The sequence below is a fragment of the Heterodontus francisci genome, chromosome 26, assembly GCF_036365525.1.
Source record: "Heterodontus francisci isolate sHetFra1 chromosome 26, sHetFra1.hap1, whole genome shotgun sequence".
Taxonomy (NCBI): domain Eukaryota; kingdom Metazoa; phylum Chordata; class Chondrichthyes; order Heterodontiformes; family Heterodontidae; genus Heterodontus; species Heterodontus francisci.
The window spans coordinates 30,179,262-30,206,575 of record NC_090396.1 but is presented as its reverse complement, the minus strand read 5'-3'; the positions used below and the strand labels follow the sequence as shown (position 1 = coordinate 30,206,575).

Genomic DNA, 27,314 nt, shown 5'->3' with positions numbered 1-27,314 from the left:
TGTCCAGTGATCAACATCCATTGTGGGTTGAATGTGTCAGGGAATGGTCTTTTGTCTACACAAGCACCATCCGTTTGAATACAAAAATTTTTTCCAGTCATGGCCGATCTGTTTAACAAATAATTTCCTCCCTCCAGCAACAGTTCAAAATCAATGTTCATATGACAAGACCAATGTGCCTCATTCTTGGCAGGTGGGGGCCTAATGCCAGAACTTATAATTTCCTTGTGTCAACACCCTTTAAATCATGGAAATCCTTTCTACATAGTAATACTATTACTTTTACCATCAAGCTTGACTTCTGAATTGTTGACTTTATCAATAAAGTTTTACATTTGCTTTCAGGAATGTTTTAAGTGGTACTACTTCAGTGAAACTAAAATCAATAAAGATAAATTTATAAGTACGTTCACCAATTTCTTAGGTGTGCCAGGGAGGGAATGGGGGCACAGGTAGGGGAATCAATACCTGGTTTCATTAGTACCAGTCGCTTGGTGTTCTTGCACCTTATTAATTTGAGCGAGGAGTCAATCACATTCTTATAATAAAACAGGACCGAGGAATATATGATTAAGCTGAAAACTCATTTATACAACTGGCACAAACTGCATTTGCTACAAAGGAATGTCTAAGGCTATTCAATGAGAATGGATACTTGCTCTAAAGTATCCAATGATTTTTTTTAAAAATCATTTCTTTGTGAAAATTCTCTGTCTTTACAATGGATTTATTTTAGGTGCAGAGCCTATGTAAAGTTGATCTTCACTCCTTCAGACCAATTAGATGCAACATTTACATGGCAGCAATGTGCTGCTGACTGGGTCTTGTGCAATACCAAGACACATTCCTGGCCCTAAAGATCAGTGTGATTGCTATAATTATGCTTATATAAAAGGTAAAGCTTCTAATCACAAATGTGCCTATTAACAGATTTCTATGGGCTTGATAAGTTATACTGCCTGGAAACACATTTTTAAAAATATATTTAGTAACAATTTGATGCCTAGATTTAATTTAGAGTTAATATTATTCTTCTGCATTCTGTGCCAAGTCTTGAAAGCTTTCAGGAATAAATGGGGATGGGGGGGGGGGGGGGGGGGGTGCGGGGAGGGGTGCGTGTGAGGGAAACTGCATCCAAACAAACAAAATCAATGGAAAATGAAATATGGGTTTCTAGAGAGATGATAAACCTCAGCAAAGATGTCCAAACAGCAAACAAAATCAGCTCAAACAATGGTATAGCTTACCATGGCTTGGGGGATGTATATCATTTCAAAGCAGTGTAGAAGTAGGGGACTCCAATTTGTCCCCTCTACTTGAGCCCCACCCACTCTGGCACTGCTATGATCAGACTGTTCAGTGTGAGGAATAGTGAAAGCCTATTATGGTGATTTTATTTCTTGCCTTGTGATTGCCAAAAAGATGTAAGACAAATATTCTTAAAACTGATCTGCTTCTCCCAATGTATGCATTCAAACCACATTCTATAAGTTAAATTAGCTCATTGAAGCAGGTCGTATACAGTCGCAAATTCGTTTAAAATAAAGAATATCATTCATTTTATGATATGCTTCTTTCATCCAAAGAGTTTCCTGTTGTGTAGCTCTGCCTAATGGATGTCATCTTACCTGTTTTGAAAGCAGTTCTTTACAAAGCTGGTACAGGGTGATGAACTTCCTGGCTAATAACCTAGCTTCAATGAACCCTTCGGCGACCAACATGATTTCACAGATCAGCTCAAAGTCGGGCACCACCATAGCACAGGGTCTGGAAAACAGTCAATGGACATGAGCATCCTCTCCTTACTAAAACATAGAGGAAACAAACTCTATATCAATTAGAGTATTGCAAGTTGCTGACTACTGAGGCGGTAGCAGAGCTTTGATGCTTCAAAACAGTGTGAATGTAAGATGGTCCTGTGTTTCTTATGTCAAGTTTAAAGATTCTTCCAATTCTCTTTTCCCTTGCCATCCTCATACTTTTAAAGCCTCGTTCGCATTCTCTCTAGTTGCAAATATACAGGAACTTAAAGTTGAAGGCTTTTGTGTACTATTTTGAAATCTCCCCAAAATACAGATGTGACATCTTCATTGCATTGTCATAGGAGAAGTCATGGCCCAAACCATTGTCTGTTCAGAAAGGTGTGTTCAACATGGGCCTGGAATGAGAAGATCTTGGAGGAGTTTGAACACTGCAGTCTTTACATGGAGATATTGGTGTGATGGCTGAGCTGTCCAAACTCATCAGAAACAAGGCCCTATTGAAAAATAGCTATTTATTATGAACTGCAGCCATATCTGATATCATTCAAGAAGTGACTAGTTTCAATCAGGAAATGCCAATTATAAATCTGACTTTGACTCTTTAAAGTTAGCATCTTATTGTTATTATGAATTCTCTCACCCTACTCCCACACCTTGCTAACCAACCATCGGGGTGAAAATTGTGGGCAAATATAAAATTGATCACTTCTACAAAAACTTTTAAATCTTTAAGCTGGATGACATTAAGGGGGGCAAGATATGAGGTGATCCTGACTCAGCTGTTTCAGCAAATTCCGGGAGAGGCCGGGCACTTGCTCATGGAAACTCTGAGGGAAAGTCAGGCAGAGCTGTATTAATGCATCTTGGGGAATCTTGTCAGCAAATGCTTGGGAATGAATATCCTCACTCAGGAATGGTGGCATTCAGAAAAACATATATATATATATATATATATATATATATATATATACACATATTTCTAGATTCAGTCCACATGGTCAGCTTCTGTGCTGCAAATTTCTACAGTTATTTTCAAATGCCTTTTACCACAGCCTCCATGTATCCATCAGTCAGCGGCATGGTCAGTGCTGTGGATTTGTGCCACAACCAGTGCCACTCTGCATCAGACCTGAGACAATTCCAGGCTTGCTTAATGATCGCAATTCAACTGCAATGGACCAGGCACCCCTACTGACCCTGCTTAACATGGGCACTCACCTGAACAGGGCTTTCAGGTTCTCAGGTAATTCTGTACGTCCTGCATACCCAGGGTTCATTGTGATAAAGATCCCAACGGACAGAGTCAGATTGATCTCTTCGCCCATGAAGTTGAAGCGCTTCTTTTGGTCTCGGATTGCATCCTGAATGGATTTCACCTGTGGGAACAACAATGGCAGTGACGTGACAAATCTTTTCAAATTCTGGTGATCACCAGGGAGCAAGGGAGTGTAAACTGCAGCAGTGCTACATTGTAGTTTGTTGGGGGGTTCAACAATGATGAGCAGCCCAACATTTTGGGGGGTGGCGATGTAATAAATGTAACAACAACATGTTGAAGCAATGGCTCTTATACTTCCTGTCAATGCTGACAATCCATATAGTCATCCAGATCAGGGATATGAAACGGAAAAAGGCTTGAATTTAAACAGTGCCTTATCAGGTCTCTCATAAATACCTTAAAGCACTTCATATACCAGGAATTACTTTGAAGTGCAGTAGCTGTTCTTACTGTTTATTGTGCATAGCATGGGTGTTACATGGGGGTTTTCAAGACCTGTTATACACAATAAACAGGAATGAGACAGATAGCAATGAAAGTTATTGGTCTTGAATTTCCTCCAGCAGAATCCATTGGAAAACAGAAATATCCAGATGTGCCAAAATCTGCCAATTACAAAGTTTTAGAGTTGGGCTTATTAGGGCAGAACCTCTGCCCATCCCTTCCAAAGCCAATAATATCAAGGCACAGTACTAGTACTAATTTAGAAACTAGTGGAGATTCCCTACATGTGGGAGTTAGCATTTCAGTCGGGACCTAGAGTAGAACTGTAGGCCTGTACACTGAGTGAGATGAGACACTCCAGATTGAGTGCAGGTGGGCCCCACCAGAAAGGGGGGGAAGCCTAAGCAATGGGGATGGCCTGTACCTTTGAAGAAAGTTTTTTTTTGCTTCGAAATGGATCAAAGGGGGCTGAAGGGAGATGGTTGTAGTCTTCCTCAAAGTGGGCAGCTGGGGGATATTTCAAACCAAATAAGGCAGACAAGCACCAGACATGCAAGCATAATGGTATTGATGCCTGCTCCCACTAACCCCCTCACCCTATGCAAATAATCTGCTTTCCCACTGAGACCACAAAGTGGGATCAGAATGGAAGGCAAGAGTGAATGCAAAATGACCGTCAATGGTCTGTGGAATTTCAGGGCCATTTTTTTTTTGTTGACAGCCAGTACCTAGGCGTACTCCTGTTCCTCTTCAAATAGTCCCTTTGGGATTTTAAATATCTATCCAGGGCACATTAGCAAGCAGATGGCATAAAATCCTGATGTGAAGTTCTAACATGAACACCTTTAACCCAGAGGCAAGAATGTCACGAATTGAGACAGTAGCGAAGAAGAACTTGTGGACCATTGGAAAGTTTATTTTAAAAATGCTTGATCTCAGAATGTGGGTATCGCTGGCAAGACTGCATTTATTGCCAATCCCTAGCTGCCCTGAGAAGGTGGTAGTGGTTCTTTGCCTTGGACTGCTGCAGTCATTGTGGTGATGGCACTCCCACAATTCGGTCAGGTCGGGAATTTCAGGATATTGACACAGTGATGATGGAGGAGTGGTGATATACGTCCAAGTCAGAATGGTGAGCACACTATGAGGCTGGGTGTATGAGACATGCTCGAGGACAATTAAAATTGAATTTAAACAGACATTGGGTCTGCTCCAATTTACAATTGTCAGTGTCAAGATGGGACAAACAGGTAAAGCTACTTAAGCCCATGTTTTGTCAAGCATATCCATTGGCGGACAGCTCCCTCTCGTGGCAGAGTTAACTAAAGCCTTGTCAGAACTCAGGAGCCAGCAGAACACAGCTGGAGGCACACAACAGTGCTGCTCTAATCTGCAAAGAGAACATCCTCGCAATCTGGGATTTTTGTATTTTTCAATGTTATAGCTTGAACAAATAGTGCTGGCTTTATCAATCTTTCATATTGTCCTGTATTTCATAAAATATAATAATACTTCCATTTCATTTAAAATAAAACAATCAGTGATGAGGAGTAAATTCAGCATCATATCTATAGATATGAAGAAAAACATATGATACACATACTCTACGAATGATGCTGAAATAGCTACGATAAAGCTGAAATGGGCTGAGAAGCTTGAGTTGACTCAACGCACAACATAGTAACCAATGCAGAGGAGCAATCAAACAAGATTAAAGGATGTTGGACGACATAGTCAAAATGACAGAATATAAGTCAGAGGAGATAGTGATCAAACTGTACTGAGCTCCAGACAGACCACACCTTGAATACTACATCTAGCTCTGATGGGCAAGAATCAAGAGAGACATTCAAACACTGGAGACATACACAGTGACAGTGAAGGAACCGCAATATAGTTCCAAGTCAGGATGGTGTGTGGCTTGGAGGTGAACTTGCAGGTGGTGGTGTTCCCATGCACCTGATGCCCTCGTTCTTCTGGTGGTAGAGGTCACAGGTTTGGAAGGTGCTGTCACAGGAGCCTTGGTGAGTTGCTGCAGTGCATCTTGTAGATGGTGCACACTGCTGTCACTGTGTGTCTGTGGTGGAGGAAGTGAATGTTGAAGGTGATGGATGGAGTGTTAAGTGGGCTGCTTTTTCCTGAATGGTGTCAAGCTTCTTAAGTGTTGTTGGTGCTGCACCCATCCAGGCAAGTGGAGAGTATTCCATCACACTCCTAACAAGTGCCTTGCAGACGGTGGACAGGTTTTGGGGCGTCAGGAGGTGAGTTACTCCCAGCATAGTTCCCAGCCTCTGACCTGCTCTTGTAGCCATAGTACTTATATGGCTGGTCCAGTTCAGATTCTGGTCAATGGCAACCCCCAGAATTTTGATAGTGGGGGATTCAGCGATGGTAATGCCATTGAATGTTAAGGGGAGATGGTTGGATTCTCTCTTGTTGGAGATGGTCATTGCCTGGCACTTAAGTGGCAAGTAACATTCGCGCCACACATCAGCCCAAGGTTGGATGTAGTCCAGGTCTTGCTGCATATGGGCATGGGCTGCTTCAGTATCTGAGGAGTCGTGAATGGTGCTGAACATTGTGCAATCATCAGTGAACATCCCCACTTCTGACCTGATGATTGAAGGAAAGTCATTGATGAAGCTGCTAGAGATGGTTGGGCCTCGGACACTACCCTGAGGAACTCCTGCAGTGATGTCCTGGGACTGAGATGATTGACCTCCAACAACCATCTTCCTTTGTGCTAGGAATGACTCCAACCAATGGAGAGTTTTTCACGATTCTCATTGACTGCAGTTTTGCTAAGGCTCCTTGATACCATACTCAGTCAAATGCAGCATTGATGTCAAGGGCAGTCACTCTGACCTCACTTCTTTGGACCCAGGCTGTAATGAGGTCAGGAGCTGAGAGACCTTGGCAGAAGCCAATCTGAGCGTCAGTGAGCAGGTTATTGCTGAGCAAGTGCTGCTTGAAAGCACTGTCAATGACACCTTCCATCACTTTGCTGATGATCGAAAGTAAACTGATAGGGCAGTAATGGGCCAGGTTGGATTTGTCCTGCTTTTTGTGTACAGGATATACCTGGGCAATTTTCCACATTGCCCGGTAGATGCCAGTATTGTAGCTATATTGGAAATGCATCCAGTTCTTGGGCACAAGTCTTCAGTACTATTGTCAGAATGTTGTCAGGGCCCATAGCCTTTGCAGTATCCAGTGCCTTGAGCCATTTCTTGACATCACGTGGAGTGAATCAAATTGGCTGAAGACTGGCATCTGTGATGCTGGGGACCTCAGGGGAGGCTGAGATGGATCATCCACTCGGCACTTCTGGCTGAAGATTGGTGCAAATGCTTCAGCCTTATCTTTTGCACTGATGTGCTGGGCTCCCCCAACATTTTGGATGGGGATATTTGTGGAGCCTCCTCATCCAGTTAGTTGTTTAATTGTCCACCACCATTCACAACTGGATGTGGCAGGACTGCAGAGCTTTGATCTGATCCGTTGGTTGTGGGATCACTTAGCCCTGTCTATTGCATGCTGCTTCCGCTGTTTGGCATGCATTTAGTCCTGTGCTGTAGCTTCAGCAGGTTGACACCTCATTTTGATGTATGCCTGGTGCTGCTCCTGGTATGCCTTCCTGCACTGTTCATGGAACCAGGGTTGATCCCCCGGCTTGATGGTAATGGTAGAGTGGGGGAATATGCTGGGTCATGAGGTTACAGATTGTGGTTGAATACAATTTTGCTGCTGCTGATGGCCCACAGCACCTCATGAATGCCCAATTTTGAGTTGCTATATCTGTTCGAAATCTAAACCATTTAGCATGGTGGTAGTGCCACACAACACGATGGAGGGTATCCTTAATGTGAAGATGGGTCATCGTCTCCACAAGGACAAAATTCACTCATGGAATACACACAGTTTAAATGCCATTCCGTACTACATAACAGATAAGCATAATCAAATTGGTTGGCTCACAGATTGTAACACTGAATGCATGATCAATGTATGTAACATGTCCTTAATCCCAATTCCACAGAGGTGAGAGCCATTTTCCACAAGATGAAAAGAGTGGTCCAGATGCCATTGTGATCAACATTGGGTTTTTAAGATAGACTAATTCCATTTAACACCACAAATAGGGCAAAAAATGCATGAGGATATCTTTTTTCACCTTCATTAGTGAGATGTTAGCACTGAAAAAAAAGGATATAATTGCATTCGAAGCAGTTCAGAGAAGGTTCACTCAACTAATTCCAGGATTGAAGGGCTTATCTTATAAAGAAAGGTTGAACAGGTTTGGCCTATACCCTTTGGAATTTAGAAGAATGAGAGGTGATCTTATTGAAATATATAGATCCTGAGGAGACTTGATAAAGTGGATTCCAGGAGAATGTTTCCTTTTGTGGGGGAGACGAGAAGTAGGGAACACAGTTTAAGAATAAAAGGTCTCCCTTTTAAGACGGAGATGAGGAGAAATTTTTTCTCTTAGAGGGTCGTTAGCCTGTGAAATTCTGTTCCCCAGAAAGCAGTCATTGAATTTATTCAAGGCTGAGTTAGACAGATATTTGATAGACAAGGGAGTTAAGGGTTATGGGAGGGCAGACAGGAAAGTGGAGTTGAGACCACAACCAGATAAGCCATGATCTTATGGAATGGCAGAGTGGGGCTTGAAGGGCCGAATGGCCTACTCCTGCTCCTAAATCCTATGTTGCTAGGAATGATACTCAGGGTCAATATTAAACAGTTCCACATCAGGCATAGCAGAGTTGCTCACTGGATGACTTCAAAAGTCCCTTGCATTGTTCCACTGTCCAACAATATGCCTTACCTCAAATCACAAGATAACATTATTCAGTCAACTGTTATCACCCCACAGTTAAAAAGTGCACTACATGTTAATTATCTGGACCCAATATGTCACTTAACTTCAGTCGTTTGCAATGAAATGATCAGCATTTTCTAGTGAGACACCCAATTATGAAGTAGGATTGGTTGGATTTTAAAACAAAGCTGTATACTTTAACAGAACTGTTAATGAGGGCAGTATTCTTAAACTAAAACATTAAAGACTAATTCAGAGTTTAAAATAATTAGGCACTGATTCACTAAGCAAGCCAGTCTCGCCTCCTCCAACCTGATCATCGAGAGTGGCAGATGTGATAGGAGGGTCTGTTATGTCCATCAATGCATCACGTGCTGCCTTTGGAACTGGGTCAGGCCGCATCCTCTTCAGTCCACTCCATGTGAGGTTCTAGGCTTTTCAGAGCAGTGGGAGCACTTTTCTGTTTCTAACTAAACTTAACAGAAGGATACAAGGCAAAAACTGAAGGTTTAAGAGGTGCACCAGCCAAGTAGCCCTCAAACACCATAGATAAGAGCAATCTGCTGTCTTCAAAACATTTAAACTCACCATTTCATTCCAAAAAATATTTGTGGTTAATTAAAAGCATGGATAATCAATGTAGCAGTATAATCACATGAATAGTTTTTTTATACATATATATAGAAAAATTTCACACAGTGCTCTACTTGGCTATCCTTGTTATTATTTTTGGTGAATCATAGAGTAATCCACTTTATCATGTGGGCACACTAATTGTCATTGGCAATCACCCCTCCTGTTGTCAGCAAAGCCAGAGATGCACCGACCCAAAAATAGGCTCTTTTATCCTTTCTACCCCAGCCCTCTCACTCAATAGGGTACACCTTGCTTCCCTCTTCTGTCTGTCTGAATAGGGTGTCTCTTTCTCTACCCTAGAAACAGCATGTTGCCTCTCCTTTCTCATTAGGGTCTCACAATACCTATCCTTCTTTCTGCTCACCCCCTGCTCAGTGGTCTCTCTATCTCAGCCATTCCTCCACTGCAGTCCCTTTACCAACCTTCCCGCTGTGAAGTTGGTCACTCTCCTCCCACACGGCCACACCACAGCCTGTTCCAATAGCACAGCTCCAATGCTGCCATGCTGAATGGTGGAACGGGTTCATGTTAGAGGGGGCATTGTATGGACTGCAGTACAAGCTTTTTTTAATGTTTTAATGTTTAGTGTTGGTTATGATCATCATTGCACTGGCCTCATGTTCAAAGGTGGCAACATGCTGAGCAAATCCCGTTACTGTCCCAACAACACACCTTTTATGAAGAAAGTGCACACTGGAACTTGTGCTTCCTGTTGTCTGCAGAACTGAACTGCAGCATCACGGTGCTGGGTGGTGCTGATATTGCTTTTAATGAGCAATGTACAAGCAAACAGCTCACACAACACATCCAAGCAGGTCCACATCACCTTATTTTCTTCAGTGTTTTTTAGATTTCGATCGAGGGAGAGCCTCACTTTCAAAACATCAAAGCAGCTTCATTCTAGATTCAATATTATACAGTAATTCATATCCGCGACTATAATAAATCTGCTGCCAATGTAAATCAGAAACTCAATGCACAGTCAGCAGTGCTGCTAGATAAATAAATAAATAAATATTGCTTTAATTTATTATACACTGTTCACTTCAATGGCAAATATAGGGCCGAGGAAATCATTCCTTATCATTGAAATGAGTGTTGGCAATAAATTGACAGCTCAGTCATTCTGTTATCAGTAACGGCATTGACTCTGTAAATCAGTTGGGCCACACCGCACAATTAGCAGTGATCTTACAGATACATTCATGAATTACAACCTACATTTCAAATCTTGACATAGTCCAGGCATCTTCCTTTTTGGCACTTCATTAAAAAAAAATCTCTTTCTTAATCAAATTTCTTGGAGTACCTAAACAATTAGGACTTGTTTTGATGAACTTCTCTCGACACCAGGCCAAACACTAGTTTTTTTCTCAATTCATTTATGCTGTTTAGTTTTACTCCTACTTTACTTCTGTTTGCTGAGGGTCTCTCAAGATCCATCCCTCCCTGATTCGCTTGAGCTTTCTATGCACTTCTCAACATCCCACCCTTCCAAACCATTCCTCTTACTCTTGCCTACTTCCAGTGACACTGTGAGCTCCCTGGAATTCTGTTTGTTTCCATCTGTGCCTACTTCCCATTCTTAGCAGTGCTACTGCTTTTCTTTTGCCTCAGTCCCTTTTCATTCATCCCAGTTGTAAACCCTTGCTGCTTACTCATAGTTAACTTTGTTATTTAGAACAAAAGGAAAGTTAAAAGGATCCGCAAGCTCAGGAATCAAATTCTCAAAGTATTGCTCAATATGACACCAGATATACTGGCAAAAGGCAGAGGGTGTGATTCAGTTTACATGGCCTCACAATTTTCTTTACTTCAGCACAACTCATTGTCATCTGCAGATCATTAAAGTGAAAATGACCATCCTCCAATTGTCTTCCATCAACTCAAGGAGTTGTAGTTCCTGTTCTCTCTTCCATTCCTGATTTACCTCAACTTCTTTCTTAATCTCCAACCTTGAAGCTCAAAATGATAGTATCAGTGAGCAAAAGAGACTGAACAGACTTGGAACAATGGTAGGTTAAAAGCATATCCAGCCAAAAGCAGAACCAGGTAAGGTTCTTCAGGTATCCTTTCACTTTGCTTTTTACCATGTGTAGTTATCAACATGAATTATCATTCCAGGATAATTGAAAGCACTTGGAAGCAAGTACCAATATTGACAATACACAGCCGTGCCTGAGCACAATGAAGCAACTCTTAATAAAATGAAGACAACTGGCATATCTCAGTGAGGTTCAGAGGCAGTTACAACACATTCATCATTTTAACACTGAGATTGTACTCCAGTTTTAAACTTTTACGGTGTTAAATATTAAGGTACTGTGTTTTCTTTCATTTCCTTGAGGTTTGGAGTGCTACGTCACTTTCACCATTTACTAGGAAGTAGTATCTGGAAATAGATTGCTCAAGATCTACATTTTATAAACGTATACAAGCTGCAATATTAGTTTTAGGAGAGGGGAGAGACAATGAATAACAGGGAAATTATCTCCCCTTGTACATATCTGAACACTTTCCCTAATCCCATTAAAATATTTCACTTCCCATGCATAGATTGTGCTGAAACAATAATTATGAAAAAATAGTATGCTGTACCACCAATAAACTGCTCCAGTTGAAAAAATACAATGGAGATAAATCACCTTCTCCTATGCTAGAAATTTAGGATTCCGTAAAACTCTGCGACAACACATTAGTTTGCCCATATAAGTCAAAGCAACCCTTCTGCACAGATGTGAAAATGGTATAACAATGCAACTTCAAATTAAGAAAATAATTGAACCAGACATCTTGAAGGTCCAATGATCTGTGCTGAGTTAGCTGATTTAGAAGGGCAGTTACCCTTGCCTCTGCATCACTGGACTAGGGTTTGGTGGGTAAGGAAACCAGTCAAACTGGTCACTGACCCCTGCTGGAAAATGAAATTATGATGTCCTCTATGGTCACACAGTCCACCAACACTGACAGTCTAGGTTCACCAATGAAGAATGGCAACAGGGTCTTGAGTCAGCAGCTTCAGAAGAGGAAGGAAGAAAACTACAGTAGCAGAGGCAGAACCTCCATTCCACCAGTAACCTGTATGAATTTTAACAACAGCTTGCATTTATATAGCACCTTTAATGTAATAAAACATCCCAAGGCACTTCACAAGAGTGTTATCAAACAAAATTTGTTGCCGAGTCACGATAAAAAGAGTTATTAGGACAAGTGACGAAAGGCTTGGTCAAAGAGGTAGATTTTAATGGATATCTTAAATGAGGATAGAAGGGCAAAGAGCTATAGGGAGGGAATTCCAGAGCACAGGACCTTTACAGCTGAAGGCACAGGTGCCAATAGTGGAGTGATGGAAATGGGCCAGAATTAGAGGAGTGCAGAGATCATGGGGGGATATAGGGCTGGAGGACGTTAGAGATAGTGAGGCACACGTTCATGGAGGAACTTGAAAACAAGGATAAGAATTTTAAAATCGAGGCATTGTTAGACCAGAAGCCAATGTAGGTCAGTGAGCACAGGAGTGATGGGTGAGCAGGTCTTGATGCGAGTTAGGATATGGGCAGCAGAGTTTTGGATGAGCCGAAGTTTACAGAGGGTGGAATGTGGGAGGTCAGCTAAGAGAGCATAGGAATAGTCGAACCTAGAGATATCAATGGTATTGATGAGGGTTTCAGCAAGTGATGGGCCGAGGCAGGGGTAGAAAATGGTGATATTGAAGAGGTGGAAATAGGACATGTTGGTGATTGAGAGGTTATGGGGTCAGAAGCTCAGTTTAGGATCATACAGAATGGCAATGTAGTAAACAGTCGGATTCAGCCTCAGAGAGTTGCCAGGGGATAGAATTGGTGGCGAGAGAATGGAGTTTGTGGCATCAACCAAAGGCAATGACTTCAGTTTTTCTAATATTTAATTGTAGAAAATTTCTGCTCATCCAGAACTGGATGTCAGATAAGCAGTGTGACAAATCAGAGGCAGTGGAAGGGCTGAGAAAGGTGGTGCTGATAGAAAGTTGGGTAACAACAGCATACCTGTGGAATGAGATGTTTGGCTGATGTCGCTGAGGGGCAGCATGTAGAAGAGAAAGAGGGTCAAGGATAGATCCTTGCGGGCTACTGAGGTAACATTGTGGGAGCAAGAGAAGCTATTTCAGGAGATTCACTGGCCACAACTGGACATATAAGGATGGAACCAGAAAGGGCAGTTTCACCCAGCTGGACATCAGAGGAGAGACACTGGAGGAAGCTGGTGTGGTCAACTAGGCTACAGTCTGACTGAAAAGGATGAAGAAGGGTAGTTTACCATGTGGGGGAGGATTTTTAGGTCCTGTTGGGGGTGGGAACAGAGGTGATGAAATTAGTGGTGCTGACTTCCCATCACCATTCCCGCTGCCAGGAAGTTTCACCAGGGTAGAGGGAGGTTGGCCCTGAGAACCTTCCCGATCCACTAACAAGTGCAATTAAGCATGTGAAAGAGCTCATTGGGAGCTCGATGAGGAGAATGCGAAAATTTTGGTGGGGGTGCACAGGCTGCATGCTTGTTCATGGGCAGACCAGGTGCATGAAGGTGGCTGCCCCAGGGAATTAGGTGGGTGCATTAAAGGGAGAACATCTGAGAGAGGCACTCAACATTTGGCACACAGATGCCATCGGGTGTGCATAGATTGCGGGGAAAGTGTTGACTGCGCACTCAGGCAGTGCAGGGGGTTGTCACAGAGGCATAAGAGGAGGGGGCAAGGCTGCAAAACACAATTGAGGGGGGGGGCACCTGAGCACAAGGAAGGCAACAGCTGGCAATGGGGGCATTACTCTCAAATTTCAGGTCCAGTGGCAATGTGGAGCAACATCCTTTGCAGGAAGGGAAAAACCCAGGGTAGGGGAGTGGGACGAGGGGCAGCAAGGACATTGAGGCCATTGTTAATCTGTTAATTGTTATCAATTGTTTGATTAAATGCAGGTGGAGGGTGTTAATTGGGGTATTATTTGAGCACTTAAAGCAGACAGTTACTGTGACTGGTGGAGGGTTTGAGTGAGGAGCTACATGTTTGCTAACCTGTTATTCTGTACAATAAATGTGAAATCGAGTAAATATAAGCTCCAGCATTATCCTTCCATAATAAGTTTTCTGGAGTTTAACAGCCATACCCTCAGCATAGGCTGTACTGCCGAAGATGAAGCTACCTGGACATGTTGGAGAACCAGTTCTGCAGGAGGCTGCAACTCTCCAGGGAGATGGTCACAGAGATTTGCGCCCACATCGCAGAAGATTTCACACCTTGTAGCACAGCTCACCATTCCCTGCCAGGAGCCATCAAAGTCACTGTAGCCTTGAACTTCTTTGACTTTGCCTCCTTCCAAGTATTAGCTGTGGACCTTGTTGGCAAGTGATTGCACACAACTGCATCTCACACGTTACTGATGCGAGAGATGAGGCCACACAGGCACAGGATTTCACCTGCATTGCTACAGGTGCAGGGTATCATCAATTGCATCCATGTGGCTATCAAGGCACCCAGTGACCGGCCAGTAAGATTCATCAACAGGAAGGTCTTCCACTCCCTCAACATTCAACTGGCCTGCAACCACTTCCTCCATCTGTGCACTCACTTTCCTGGCAGCTACCATGACTCCTTCAACCTCCGGCAGTCCAGGCCGTCACAGCTCTTCATTCCACCCCCCAAATTCCGTGAATGGATTCTAGAAGACAAGGGATATCCCTTGAAAAGATGGTTACTCACCCCTTTATGAGACCCTGAGTCAGAGCCACAGTGCTCTACAACCAAAGTTATCTACTCACAAGGACCACCATCGAGCAGGCCATCGGGCAGGCCATCGGCCTTCTGAAGACGTGGTTCCGGTGCCTTGACTGGTTAGGCAGGGGGTGGGTGGGGGGGGAGGTGGTGGGGAGACGCTTCACAGTACACTCTGCAAGGGTCTCATGCATGATGATGGTCTGTTTTGCCCTCCATAACATGACCCTCTAGAGAGGTCTAGACCTTGAAGATAATGATGCCCTAGAACGAGACAGCTCATTGGAGGAAGAGGAGGGGCAAGTGGGGGGACACCTCCAGAGGCTGCCCCAGCATCATTACAGAGACAGCCTCTGTCATTGGGCCCTGCTGCACAGATGGTTCTTCAGTCAGCGGGTCCAAGAAGGCCATTGATGATGATGGCGCCTCATGAGGAGTGGCACCCTCATCCTCCTTGGTGACTGCCTCAGCCGTAGGCTGGTACTCTGGATGGCTGGAGAGGAGCACCAGCTGGAGCAAAACTGGAATCCCCTCCAAACATGTCTGCATCATAAGTGCCACTGACCAGTCAAGGCTACATAGCATGGCATGCATTCTGTGAACATCAGTATGCAATTCCTGCATGTACTTCGAGTGCTGCCGCATATGGATCTCCATGAGGTTGGCCACTCTCTGCGTTTTCAAGGCCCTGAGCCATGGTGGTGCACATGAGCTGAATGGACTCCTCCATTCTCAGCCTGTGATCCTGCAGAGCCTGGGAGAACTCCCTCTTCCATGGTGGTGACAATGTGAAGGATGGGAACCCCTCCTCCGGTCTGGACCCTTTCACGGGCATCGTGAGCCCATTTCCATGCTGTAACCTTTCTAAGGTCTTTATAACTTTCCTGAAGTGCAATGCCCAATACTCCAGGTGAGGCCTAACCAGCGATTTATAAAGTTCTGCCATGATCTCGTTGCTTTAATATTCTATTCCTCTACTTATAAACCCAAGTAACACTTTGCGAACCAGTTGATCAATTTGTCCTTCCACCTGGTGTACATGGACACCAGGGTCTCTCTGCTCATCTACACTTTTCAAAATCACTCCATTTATAGTTTATTGTCTTTCCATATTAGTCCTCCCAAAGTGCATCACTTCACACTTTTCCACATAGAACTCCATCTGCCATGCTTCTGCCCATGTTGCCCTGACGCCTCTCACTATGTTCATCACTATTGACTACTTTGCCAAGTTTCATAATATCTGCAAATGCTGCTTCTTACACCCAAGTCTAGGGAGGTTATAAAATTGAAAACAGTAATGGACCCAAAACTATGGGGAAAACCACTGCAAACCACATCCCAGTCTGGAAATCATCCATCCATCTCTTTGTTTCCTTTCACTGAGCCAATATTTTTTATCTATACTGCAGCTGGTGGCTTAATTTCATGGGCTTCCATCCTTTTAAGAAGCCTCCTGTGTGACATTTTGTCAAATGCCTTCTGAAAGACCATATTTACACATACAATATCTACTGCACAACCTTGCTTAACCTTTTCTGTTACCTCATCAAAGGATTCAAACCAACACAATTTGCCTTTAACAAATCCATACTGGCTCTCCTTGATTAAACCACATGTTTCCAAATTAAAATTTATTTTGTCCCAGATAATGTCCCAGTTTCCAATAACCCTTTCTTGAATACTGTATGACAATAGCAAACCTCCAGTCCTCTAGCATTATTCCTGTATCCAATGAGGTTGACAGATTGTAACCAATGCCTCTGCTACTTCTACCTTTTATAAAAGGATAACCTTTATAAATCAAGAAACCGATTCCACCAGTACAATATACAGGTTTTAGTGGGAGAATATTCCACCGGTATTATGCACAGCTTATACAGACCATATTTCAATATGCTCCCAAATCTTTCAAAGTGTAAGTGAGCAGTCTGCATTAGAACTTTGATTAATTAGAAAAAAATGGACTCAAAAGCTGGAGAAGGAATCACAGATTAAGGCAACGTGAACAGCTCATGACCTGAGTGCAGGTAGTCATAGTTACACTGATGCTGGCTACTAATAAAAGCAAGCCCAGACTTGAAGGGTAACAGATCTCCAGTTACCAGCTGGTAATCATAAACAAATGTAAGATCCAGCAAATCAATGATGGCATTGTTACTGATGTTATTCTTTCTTATTCAGCCTCCTTCAGAAAGTCTCTACTGTTTCACTATCTCCAAATAGGAACAAATGTGGTATTAATTGTTGCAAAAGTTATGTGACTCATCAACATTGACTTTTAAAAGCTACAGGACATGTTTGTGCAGAAATGGAGCCTTTTTGTGTGAGGTGGCCTTTGGGTGCTATTTCCAAATATGATACCAAGACTTCCATTTTAACAATTTTATTTAATCCTTTACCAAAGACCAAACTGGAATTTTGGCATGAAACAAGACACTTTATCCTCAATGTTAGTCTGGATGAAACCCAATCAGAGAATTCTTCCAACAATTTCAACATGCAATAACAGCTCCCCAAGGTAAAAAGTTTTCATCACTCTCATCAGAAGTAAAGGTCTACCAGCAATATGGATAAACTCTAGTCTTCAGATACAAAGTGGCACAATTACAGCTCGGGTCTTTACTCCCAACAGCTTTGCCAAAATGTTGATGAGGTCTAATCAAGACATTGTCTTCACTGTAACAAGAATGCTAATGCTTATTATTAAGGTCAAGTGAGGAGGGGTCGAAGGGCTTCCCTCTTTTTCCTCTCCTTGTTTGACCACAACAGGTTTAATTATTTCTTAAAGTGGATGTACTGGCCAATTCAGTAGGTGTTTGCTTACTGACTTGCTATGATCATAACAGGAACTAATCGGACAGGTTTTCTTGAGTTTAACAAAGAAAGAGAGTAACTTCATTGTACCTAAACTGAACTAATGAAAATAATAAACTACGTGCCAACTTTCACTCACACACACACACTAGAGGTTTACACACACAAATAGGTTACAGAGTGGGAAAAGGCAGATTGGTTCAGTTAGAGTTCATAGAAAAAATGGGTATACAGTCTGTGGCATTTGGTGATTCGGCTAGCTTCTAGCTGAATTCAGTGGTCCTGAGGCTTTTGGTTTGAAGAGTGTCATGAAGATGCTTCCATTATTAATAATTTTTGAGGACTCATGTTTAAAAGCTTGTAAAAACTGATCATTTGAAAGACTGAGGAGATGCCTGATTTATTCTCTTTAAAAGGTTACTGGAAGGACACATTGGATTTTTAAAAAAACACTTACTGGAAGAGACAGCTAAATAAACATAAGGAGCCTTGCTGGGTATTACAGAGAAGTCACATGTTTAGGTTTATGGCTGTCAGGAATTTTTGACTTTCTGATTTGGGCATGGACTGTTTGAATGATCAGTTGGTGTGTACCCTGCTAAGAGAATAGCCACCCAACTCATCCTTTTCCACCTGCTTTGCAAAATCTTCTGAGAATCCAGTGTAATAGCTGAAACCACTCATGCAGTAATTCTTCCAAAAAGTCTGCAAGACTACTCCACGACATTTCCTGAACAGAACTACTCTAGAAAGATCCCAGTGACAGCCATCCACGTGTACCCAGATCCGAGACCAAAGGCCATCTGGAACATTCCATATCTTATCCTTTTTCTTCAAGAATTGACAATAACTAGACTAAAGTTTTTTTTTTAAAGTTGATCACTGCAGAGCTAGTTTAGTCATTTTTATTTTTTCTTTAACCAGTGTGTGTGTGTGTGTGTCAGTGTGTGCGCGTGCGTGGGTGTTAGGTTATTTTCAAAGGGTAGATATTCATACTTTCATATTTCAAACTGTGCGTTAATAAGCTTTGCATCTTTATTGAATAAGTTTTATTTTATAATAAATCAACAATTTTGTTGTTTATTAAAGAAACCAGGTTGGCGGATTTTTATTCTGAAACTAATATTGATAAAGTATATAATTAGCCATATTGGTATCTGGGTAAAACATTTATATATATGTTGTGACCAGTGGAGTAGTGGAACTAGAAAAAGACTGCATTCCTCCAACCTTGGTCATAACAAGAAGTAGATGAGTGGTTTGGTGGGTCTCTTGGAGACAGCGATATGGATGATTTCCTTCAACGGAGTTTCTGATTGTAGCCGGAGTATGCAAACGTGGTCAGTCAACAAGCAGGATTTGAAAGCTTTCAAGCTGGAATGGAGAGAGAGAGGAACCCCCACTTGGGCCGGCACGTGTCAGAGTCCAGAGGCTTCTCCTCTGCTGCAGAGAAACACCAGCTTAAAATCATTGATGCGGAGGAGCTTGTCACATGACAGTCACTCAGTGATTCAAACATAGTAGTTAGCAGTATTTCTCTCTTACTAAAAAGAACAAGCAGTTCCCTTAAACTTCCTGGGTCTTGGTTCTTGTTGGGTTATGAGCAGCCATTTCGTCTCCCTCTTCACAGGCTTTGCAATGTAGGATACAGTGTTGCAAACTAGGTGGTCATCCTAAGCTGCCAGCAAAGTCGTCTTTCTTTTTAATTGTTTTTTAAAATTTCTTCAAAAAATATAAATTAAGATCTCCAGTCAGTGGATTAAAGAAAATTATTATTCAATAAAGTAGCCTAGCGTGACACCTCCCCATCATATGAATTGAAATGTGACAACATTATGAAGAGGGAGACGAAATGGCTGCTCATGACCCAGCAAGAACCAAGACCCAGGAAGTTTAAGGGAACTGCCTGTTCTTTTTAGCGAGAGATCAACAATTGTTGAAACACTGCTAGCTGCTATTTTTGAATCGTGGAGTGATTGTCATGTGACAAACCCCTCCCCATCTGTGGTTTTAAGCTGGTGTTTTCTCTGCATCAGAGGAGTAGTTCTGGACTCTGACATGTGCAGACCCTAAGTGGGGGTCCCTCTCTCTCTCCATTCCAGCTTGGAAGCTTCAAATCCTGCTTGTTAACTGACCACCTTTGCATACTCCGGCTACAATCAGAAACCTGTTGGAGGAAATCATCCGTATCACTATCTCCAAGAGATCCACTGAACTAGTCATCTGCCTCTTGTTACAGAGAAACTGTACACACATACTCATCAGTGTCACTGTCATAGCCATGATCTGGTACAGTTTTTTTTACCGAGATTGGGCACGTGCACAACTGGAGAATTCCAACTCCTCTGACTGGGCTCAGTCAGTTTGTGCTCCAGCATATACTGAATTTCCTCTCAAACCTGGGTCAGTTTACTGGGATCTAGGCAATAGGGATTTTGTTTTATGGGTGGGGCCTCTCCTACATCCACATCATGTAGGGTAGTATTTCCAGCATTTCTTGTTTTTATTTCAGATTTCCAGCATCCACAGTATTTTGCTTTTATTTTAATGTAGGGTTAGGGCTGTGCACCCTGGTTTGTCGCTGCCGATCTCTAAACGCTGTGAGCAGCCTTGTTAGGTATCCTTTCTGTTCTGCATTTAAATAGGAGAGTATAGTGTCCAACTTCCTTAACATTTCAGTGTTAGCTAAATGGACATTGGGGGTTCAATTTGGGAATCCTACAGGCCTCCCTCTAACTTGTCTTCACTGTTCCTTTTGCCCTCCTCTTTCCTGACTGCCTGACAGACCTGTGCTTTTTTGTCCCCTTCCCGGCTGTTTTAACATATTGATGTGGCACAGCCTTTGCCTTTCCTATGACCTGGGGTGTCAATTATATAATTCACCTGCCTCATTCTCTTTATTACAATGTACGGGCCACTGAACCGGGCTTTCAATGGTTCTCCCTGTATTGGTAATAGCACTAACACATGGTCTCTGGGCTGAAATGTTCAGGCCTTGGCATGTTTATCCACCTGTCTTTTCACCGCACAGGCTCTCATGAGCCATTCTTGGAAAATGGAGATGTAATCTAACAGGGAACATTGGTCCCTGTGTCCCAAAAAGCTCTCCTTGATTAGTTTTAGAGGCTCTCTCACCTCGTGTCCATAAACTAACTCAAAGGAAGTAAAGTCAGTGGACTCATTGGGGGAGTCCCTGGTAGCAAACAAAAGAAATCCCAGCCCTTTGTCCGAGTCATGGGGGGACTCATAGCAGTATGCCCTGATCATTGTCTTTAGGGTCTGGTGGTACTGCTCCAAAGACCCCTGTGACTGTGGGTGGTAGGCTGAGGACTTTAGCTTTAGGGTTATGCTCAGATTACCCACGACCTTTTGAAAAATACTGGACATAAAATTTGTGCCCCGATCTGACGGGATCTCAGCAGGCAGCCCATATGGGGTGAAGAATGGGTTAGCCCCTCCACCACTACCTTGGCAGAGATAGTTCTTAGAGGGATAGCCTCTGGAAATCGGGCAGCCACATCCATAATGGTGAGAAGATACTGGTAGCCTCCTTTTGTTTTCGGCCTCACACAATCTACCAGCACTCTGCTGAACGGTTCCCCAAAAGCCAGTATGGGAATTAGGGATGCAGGTTTTATTGCAGGTTGAGGCTTCCCCACAACTGGGCACATGTGGCAAATCTTACAGAACTCCACCACATCCTGTGGAGTTGTGGCCAGTGGAAATGCTGTCTTATGCGGGCTTGGGTTTTTCTGATACCGACATGTCCAGCCATTGGAATCTTGTGGACTATTCTCAATATTTCCCTGCAGTACCTCAGCGGCACCACTACCTGGTGAACCACTGTCCACTCTTCATCTGAAGGTCAGTGAGGAGGTCTCCACTTCCTCATCAGCACCTCATCCTTTAAATAGTAACACTCTGGAATTCCCTCTGCATCAGCTTCAGTTTGGACAGTCTGTGCTAACATTTTTAACCTGGGTCAGCTTGCTGAGCCTCAACCAAGGAAGACCTGTTTAACCCATCCTCTGGGTCCTCTAACTTCCCAAAGGAGGTTTCAGATAACCAGACAGTAGGGTCATCTGTCTACAGTGCCAGTTCAGCCTCCTCTGATGGAACTTGTTTGGCCATGGACTGGGTCACCACACATCAGGCAAATGGCTTTTGGAGGTGCAACAGGTGTGTTATTCCATTAATTGTAGATCAATTGTTTGGTTATATGCAGGTGGTGGGTGTTAATTCGGGTCTTACTTGAGCACTTATAAGCAGACACTTACTGAGACTGGTGGAGGGTCTCTTGTGAGGAGTTACATATTTGTCATCCTTTTACTCTGTACAATAAATGTAAAACTGAGTAAAGGCAGGTTCCAGCCTCCTTCCACAACAAGCTTTGTGGAATTTAAAAGTGCCGGCAACTTACATTTTTATTTTCAAGATTTTGCTTCAGACACAGACAGCAATATTAAGGAAACAATGGGGACAAACTCGAATAATCATTTGGAGCAATGGCCACTGATGGTGTGTTGTGCCTAAGGATTTCCAGAGCCCATGAAAGTACGGCATATGTGAACCATATCATTTAACTCAAGATTTCCCAAATCACGTTAGCAGCGCAAACACACAAATCAATTGTGTGCAGCTCTGGAAGCATCTGAACCCCACAAATCAGAAACTAGAGCTCCATTTTAACTTGTGGGAGCAGGGTGGGGTGGGGCGGGGGAGGTGGTGGTGGTTGGGGTATGTTGGGGTTGCCAATTCTGGTTTGACGCATTCCTGGAGATTTGATCATCTGACATTTGATGAAATACATTCAATCATGTGACACCACTCATGATGCTTAATCAGATGGCATTTGATCACGTGACACATACCCACTTTTTACAGCTGTTATTGAGTTTGCTTAGTATTGCAAGCCCTGAATAAAATAGTTCACTTTTGTTTTATAGCAAGAATAACAATTTACAAATTAACAAAAAAGAACATAAAGATTTAAAGGTAAGTAATGTTTAAATAAAAACTACTATTTCTACAGTATTGACCGTGATGAGAAACAGCTGCTGATTCTTAATTTTCCTACAATTTTATAGCTGTTGACAATACACTACAAGCTATAAAAACAATAAATAAAACCAAATCCAAACCTAATTCAATTCACTGACTCCCACACTCCACCACTAAAGCCCAGCTTCAGGCAAATGAGACTCAGTCCACAGAGAGCTGCACCCAAGCTACCTGACTCCCATAATAAAATACATTAGACAACAGCACACATCACAAGCCAACACAAAATCTCCCTCCCCCAGTTTGTGTTGCTGTACCTCCCTTTGGCAGTTTATATTACTCCCTCCCTCCATTTATGTTGCAGCCTCTCTCCCTCCCCCAGTTCGTGATGTACTCGCTCTCTGTCCCACAATGTGTTGCGCTCTCTCTCCCTCCCAGGTTTGTGTGTTTTTTCTCTCTCTCCCTCCCTCCCTCCCTCTCTCCCCCAGTTGCACTCTCAGGACATACAGAATTTCCCAGAAATTGTTACTGGCCCCGATGCCACCATCCTCACAACTGGTAAGGATGAATGTGTTTCCGAATAGCAGGGTGATCAGCAGCATTCAGAACGCGCAGTTTGCTTGCAAGCAATGACAGCATGGATAAACCATTTGTACAAGGTCATTTTCTCCCAAGCATTCAGTATCACCACTTGGGAGACCAATTGCCGATCCAGTAGACCCCTGCCGCAAGTGGGAGGATTGGGAACCCTGGGGTGCATTCGGAACTGGCGGGAGGGATTTCAGTGTGAGAACGGGGCCATTTTAACTCCTGGGCCACATTTAAATAAATAGGACAGATTCCCTCTCAAAACCGGTAGGACCGCTGTCAGGAACAGTGGTCAAGATTAGAAATTAGATCAGGAGCCTTAGGACGGCAGAGTTCCAAAGGGAACGGTCCTTGGTATAAAGTTGGCACTGGGCTAGGAGCTTGGCAGCCGATGGCAATGCCAAGAGTTAGAGATAAGGCTGGGACTGCAGAGGCCCAAGGACTGCAAGTGGGGCTGGGGAGAGCACTCCTGCTCCTCCTGACCCAGGAAGATTTCACAGCAAAGTTATGTTTCTAAATTTACTGGCTCATCTGGCCAGTCGGTGCCTCCCACCAAATATTTATGGCGGGTTTGACATCGAGAGGCTGCCCCAACCTACGGCTCATTGTGAAAAATCATATCAAGGCAAAAATGACACCTTATGTTGTCGCTTGCCTGCAACGGGAGCCTCGATCGACTTCAAATTGTTGGAGATGGGGGCTAGATTTAATCCCATCCTTGGAGACAGGTGGGGGGGGGGGGGGCACACAAAATGGCACAGAGTGTCATCGGGCAGTGTGCCCAATGTTATCCTGCCATGCCATTTTGGCCACAGCAGGCACTGTGGCAGATGGAAAGTCTGCTGGCAGGTCAATTAAGCCGCTGAAAAGGCCCTTAAGCACTGCCTCCTGCCTCTGCTGGGATTTAGCCAACATTGGAGGAGCCTGCTGTCATGCGGAGACACCACCAGGTGAAACCTGGAAGCCTATTAGCAAGCTTGGGGAGGGGAGCCCTCCTCTGTGGGCAATCCACCTCACCAGGACCTGCCTGACTGGCCCCACTCACCTTGGTCCCGAGGTCTCCTCCATTGGCGCTGTTCTGGGCCTCCTGCAGTTCTGGCAGTGGCCACTGTTCCCAGTGGTGCTGCTGGTACTGCTGGGCTGCCGGCAGCTCTTGGGGACTGGAATTTGTCCCTTAAAGGAATGGCTGGCAGTTAATTGATTACCTGCCGTTGAATTTCGCCAGAAGTCTGAAAGAGGGCCAAGGCAGGGTCGCCAGGAACCCCATTGCTGAAGTAAAATCCAGCCCAAGATGTCGCCAGTTGGGAACGGCGTGACCTCAGTCCAGTATGTGGACTCAGAACAGAGCTGAGAGAGGTTTAAAATCAAGGCCCTTGTGCCAGAAAATGTGTTTATTACCCTGCAGGTATACAGTTAATTTGTCTGAACAGATTCGTCCCAAGCATATTATACCAACAGATCTAGGCATCTCTAATGAAGGCAGATTTATAACAGCACACCTAACTACATTAGGTAAAGCAGAAAATGTCCATACATTCTGCCTTGAAGGTTCCCTCAGGCAAGAGAGTGAGAATTAAAGAAATACATCTTTCCACTTCTTCCATGAATAAAATGCAACTAGGAAAAATGGACAACTTTCTCTGAGGTAGCTTGGTGTTTCATTATCATTATAAATGTGTCATGCTGGAAACATATACTCATGAGGCATTAAGAATATGAACTTAGGATAGTGAAAATATGCTCTTACACACTGGATGGCTTGATATTGTGCTTTAACTCAATCTTACTGCATAGGGAACTACTGTTATATTGCTGCATTTTGCTCAGTCCCAGGGCACAGCAGTGCATCAAGTCGCGCATACATATTCAGCTGAGGTTCTGCACAGAGTCAGGCACCGACACACTGAGCTAGAAGTATTTTTATGGCTGTAACATTTGTACCCAGGTTACACTATGTTGTACCACTTGGAACCAAATCAACTGTAACTGGCATCCTTGACAGCTCCATATCATTAGAGTCAGGGTCAAGTGGAGGGATGGGCCAGAGATGCACTAAATTATGATCTGGAATGCACCGTCTGAAGGATGGTGGAAGCGGATTCAAAGTAACTTTTGAAAGGGAATTGGATAAATGCTTAAAGGGAAAAGTTTGCAGCGTTTTGCACAGAAGGCAGGAGAGTGCAATTAATTGGATCGTTCTTGCAAAGAACTGGCACAGGCACAATAGGCTGAATAGCCTCCTTCTGAGAAACAAAAAGCCTCGACTCACCTGCACAGCTACCACAGAGAGCACCTCAACGCAGATCCTGTTGAACTCATCAAAACAGCCCCAAGCACCAGTCTGCGCCAGGCCCTTGTAGATATTGCCACAGGACTGTAGGAGAAAAAAACCCAAAAGAATCAACACTGTGAAGTGACACATTTTGATAATAATAATGAGGAGAAGCAATAGAAACTAAATCTTACAATTTTAAAGGGGGTGCAGGAAAAGAAACACCTGGAGGAATATGTAGACAAATCTTTGAAGGTGGCATGACAAGTTAAGAAGACTGTTCAAAAAGCAAGAGTTTATAATAGAGGCATAGAGTACAAAAGCAAGGATGTTATGTTAAACCTATATAAAACACTGTTAGACCTCAGCTGGACTATTGTGTTCTGTTCTAGACACACAACTTTAGCAAGGATGTCTAGATCTTGGAGAGGGTGCAGAGGAGATTTACCAGAATAGTACCAGGGATGAGGGACTTCAGTTATGTAGAGAAACTGGAGACGCTGGGATTGTTCTCCTGGAGCAGAGAAGGTTAAGAAGAGATTTGAGAGAGATGTTAGCAAAATCATGAACGGTTTTGATAAAGTAAATAAATAGAAACTGTTTAAAGTGGCAGAAGGGTCAGCAACTAGAGGACACAGATTTAAGGCGATGGACAAAAGAACCAGTGACGACACGAGGAAAGCTTTTTATGCAGCGATTTCTTGTGATCTGGAATGCACTGCTTAAAAGAGTGATGGAAACAGATTCAACAGTAGTTCAAAAGGGAATTGGATAAATAGTTGAAGAGAAAAAATATCCAGAGCTATAGGAAAAGAACGGGGGAGTGGGACTAACTAGAAAGATCTACCAAAGAGCTGGCATAGGCATGTTGGACAGAATGGCCTCCTTCTGTATTGCATCACTATTATTCTATGCTTAGGAAAATGTAATTGGATTTATTGTGAAGTTTCAAGATCTATCCCATTATTTTAGCACATAATCTAGGCCTGCACTTCAGTGCAATATTGAATGAGTGCTCTATTATCACAGATGCCCCCTTTTGAATGAGACATTAAAGCAAGGTCCCATCTGTCTGTTCAGATGGACAGAAAAGATTCCATGACGCTACTCGAAGAAATGCAAGGAGTTCTTTCGAAACCCTGACCAATATTTATCCCTCAACATCTACCACCAAAGGAGACTCCCTGAACTTTTATTGTATTGCTTTGACATGTCACAAGGATGAAAGTCGCCACATCTACGCAATGTCTTCATTTTATTTGATCTCTTCTTTACATAGATCATTTTCTGGTTAGTTGCATGTATCAATTCTGAATGGAGAGCATTTTGACCTGTGGGATAATGTTCACTGGACGCTGGATTCAAACTGATTTCCCCATGGACACTTGACAGTCCAAAAAATGTATCTGCTGGAGTTGTAAAAGGGCTATTTTAACCCAATGCATTACCTGGTCCCCGAACACATATCTTACTTTAGTTAACCACGATTCTGGTGACAGTCATGGCTCTGCTGGTCACACTTTTGCCTCACCGTCAAAAGGTTGTGGGTTCCAACCTCATTCTATTGGCTCAAAATCTATGCTAGCATCTCAGTGCAGTTCTGAATGAGTGCCACACTGTCAGAAGTGTCATCTTTCAGATGAGATATTAAACTGAGGCCCCATCTGCCATGGTGGATGTAAAATAACCCATGGCATTATTCAAAGAAGAGCTCTGGCTAATATTCATCCCTCAATCAACATCAATAAAACAAAATTGTCTGGTCAATATCACATTGCTGTTTGTGGGATATTGCTGTGCACAAAACTGGCTGCCACGTTTCTTACAACAGTGACAGCACTTCAAAAATACTTAATTTGCTATAAAGCGCTTTGGGACATCCTGAGGTCATGAAAGACGCCATTTAAATGCAAGTTCTTTCTTTCACAATTACATCGCTATATCTG

General features: G+C 43.2%; 1 protein-coding gene across 1 annotated transcript in view; it reads right to left on the bottom strand.

The window, feature by feature from the left end:
- The window catches only part of LOC137384244 (dynein axonemal heavy chain 9-like), a 584,247-nt gene that overhangs the window by 427,472 nt on the left and 129,461 nt on the right, over window positions 1-27,314 (bottom strand). The window contains exons 28-30 of the mRNA XM_068057979.1: window positions 25,366-25,470; window positions 2,982-3,139; window positions 1,629-1,767 (exon numbers count right to left, since the gene is read on the bottom strand). Coding sequence (XP_067914080.1) covers window positions 1,629-1,767; window positions 2,982-3,139; window positions 25,366-25,470 — 402 coding nt within the window. The remainder of the gene's footprint in view (window positions 1-1,628; window positions 1,768-2,981; window positions 3,140-25,365; window positions 25,471-27,314) is intronic.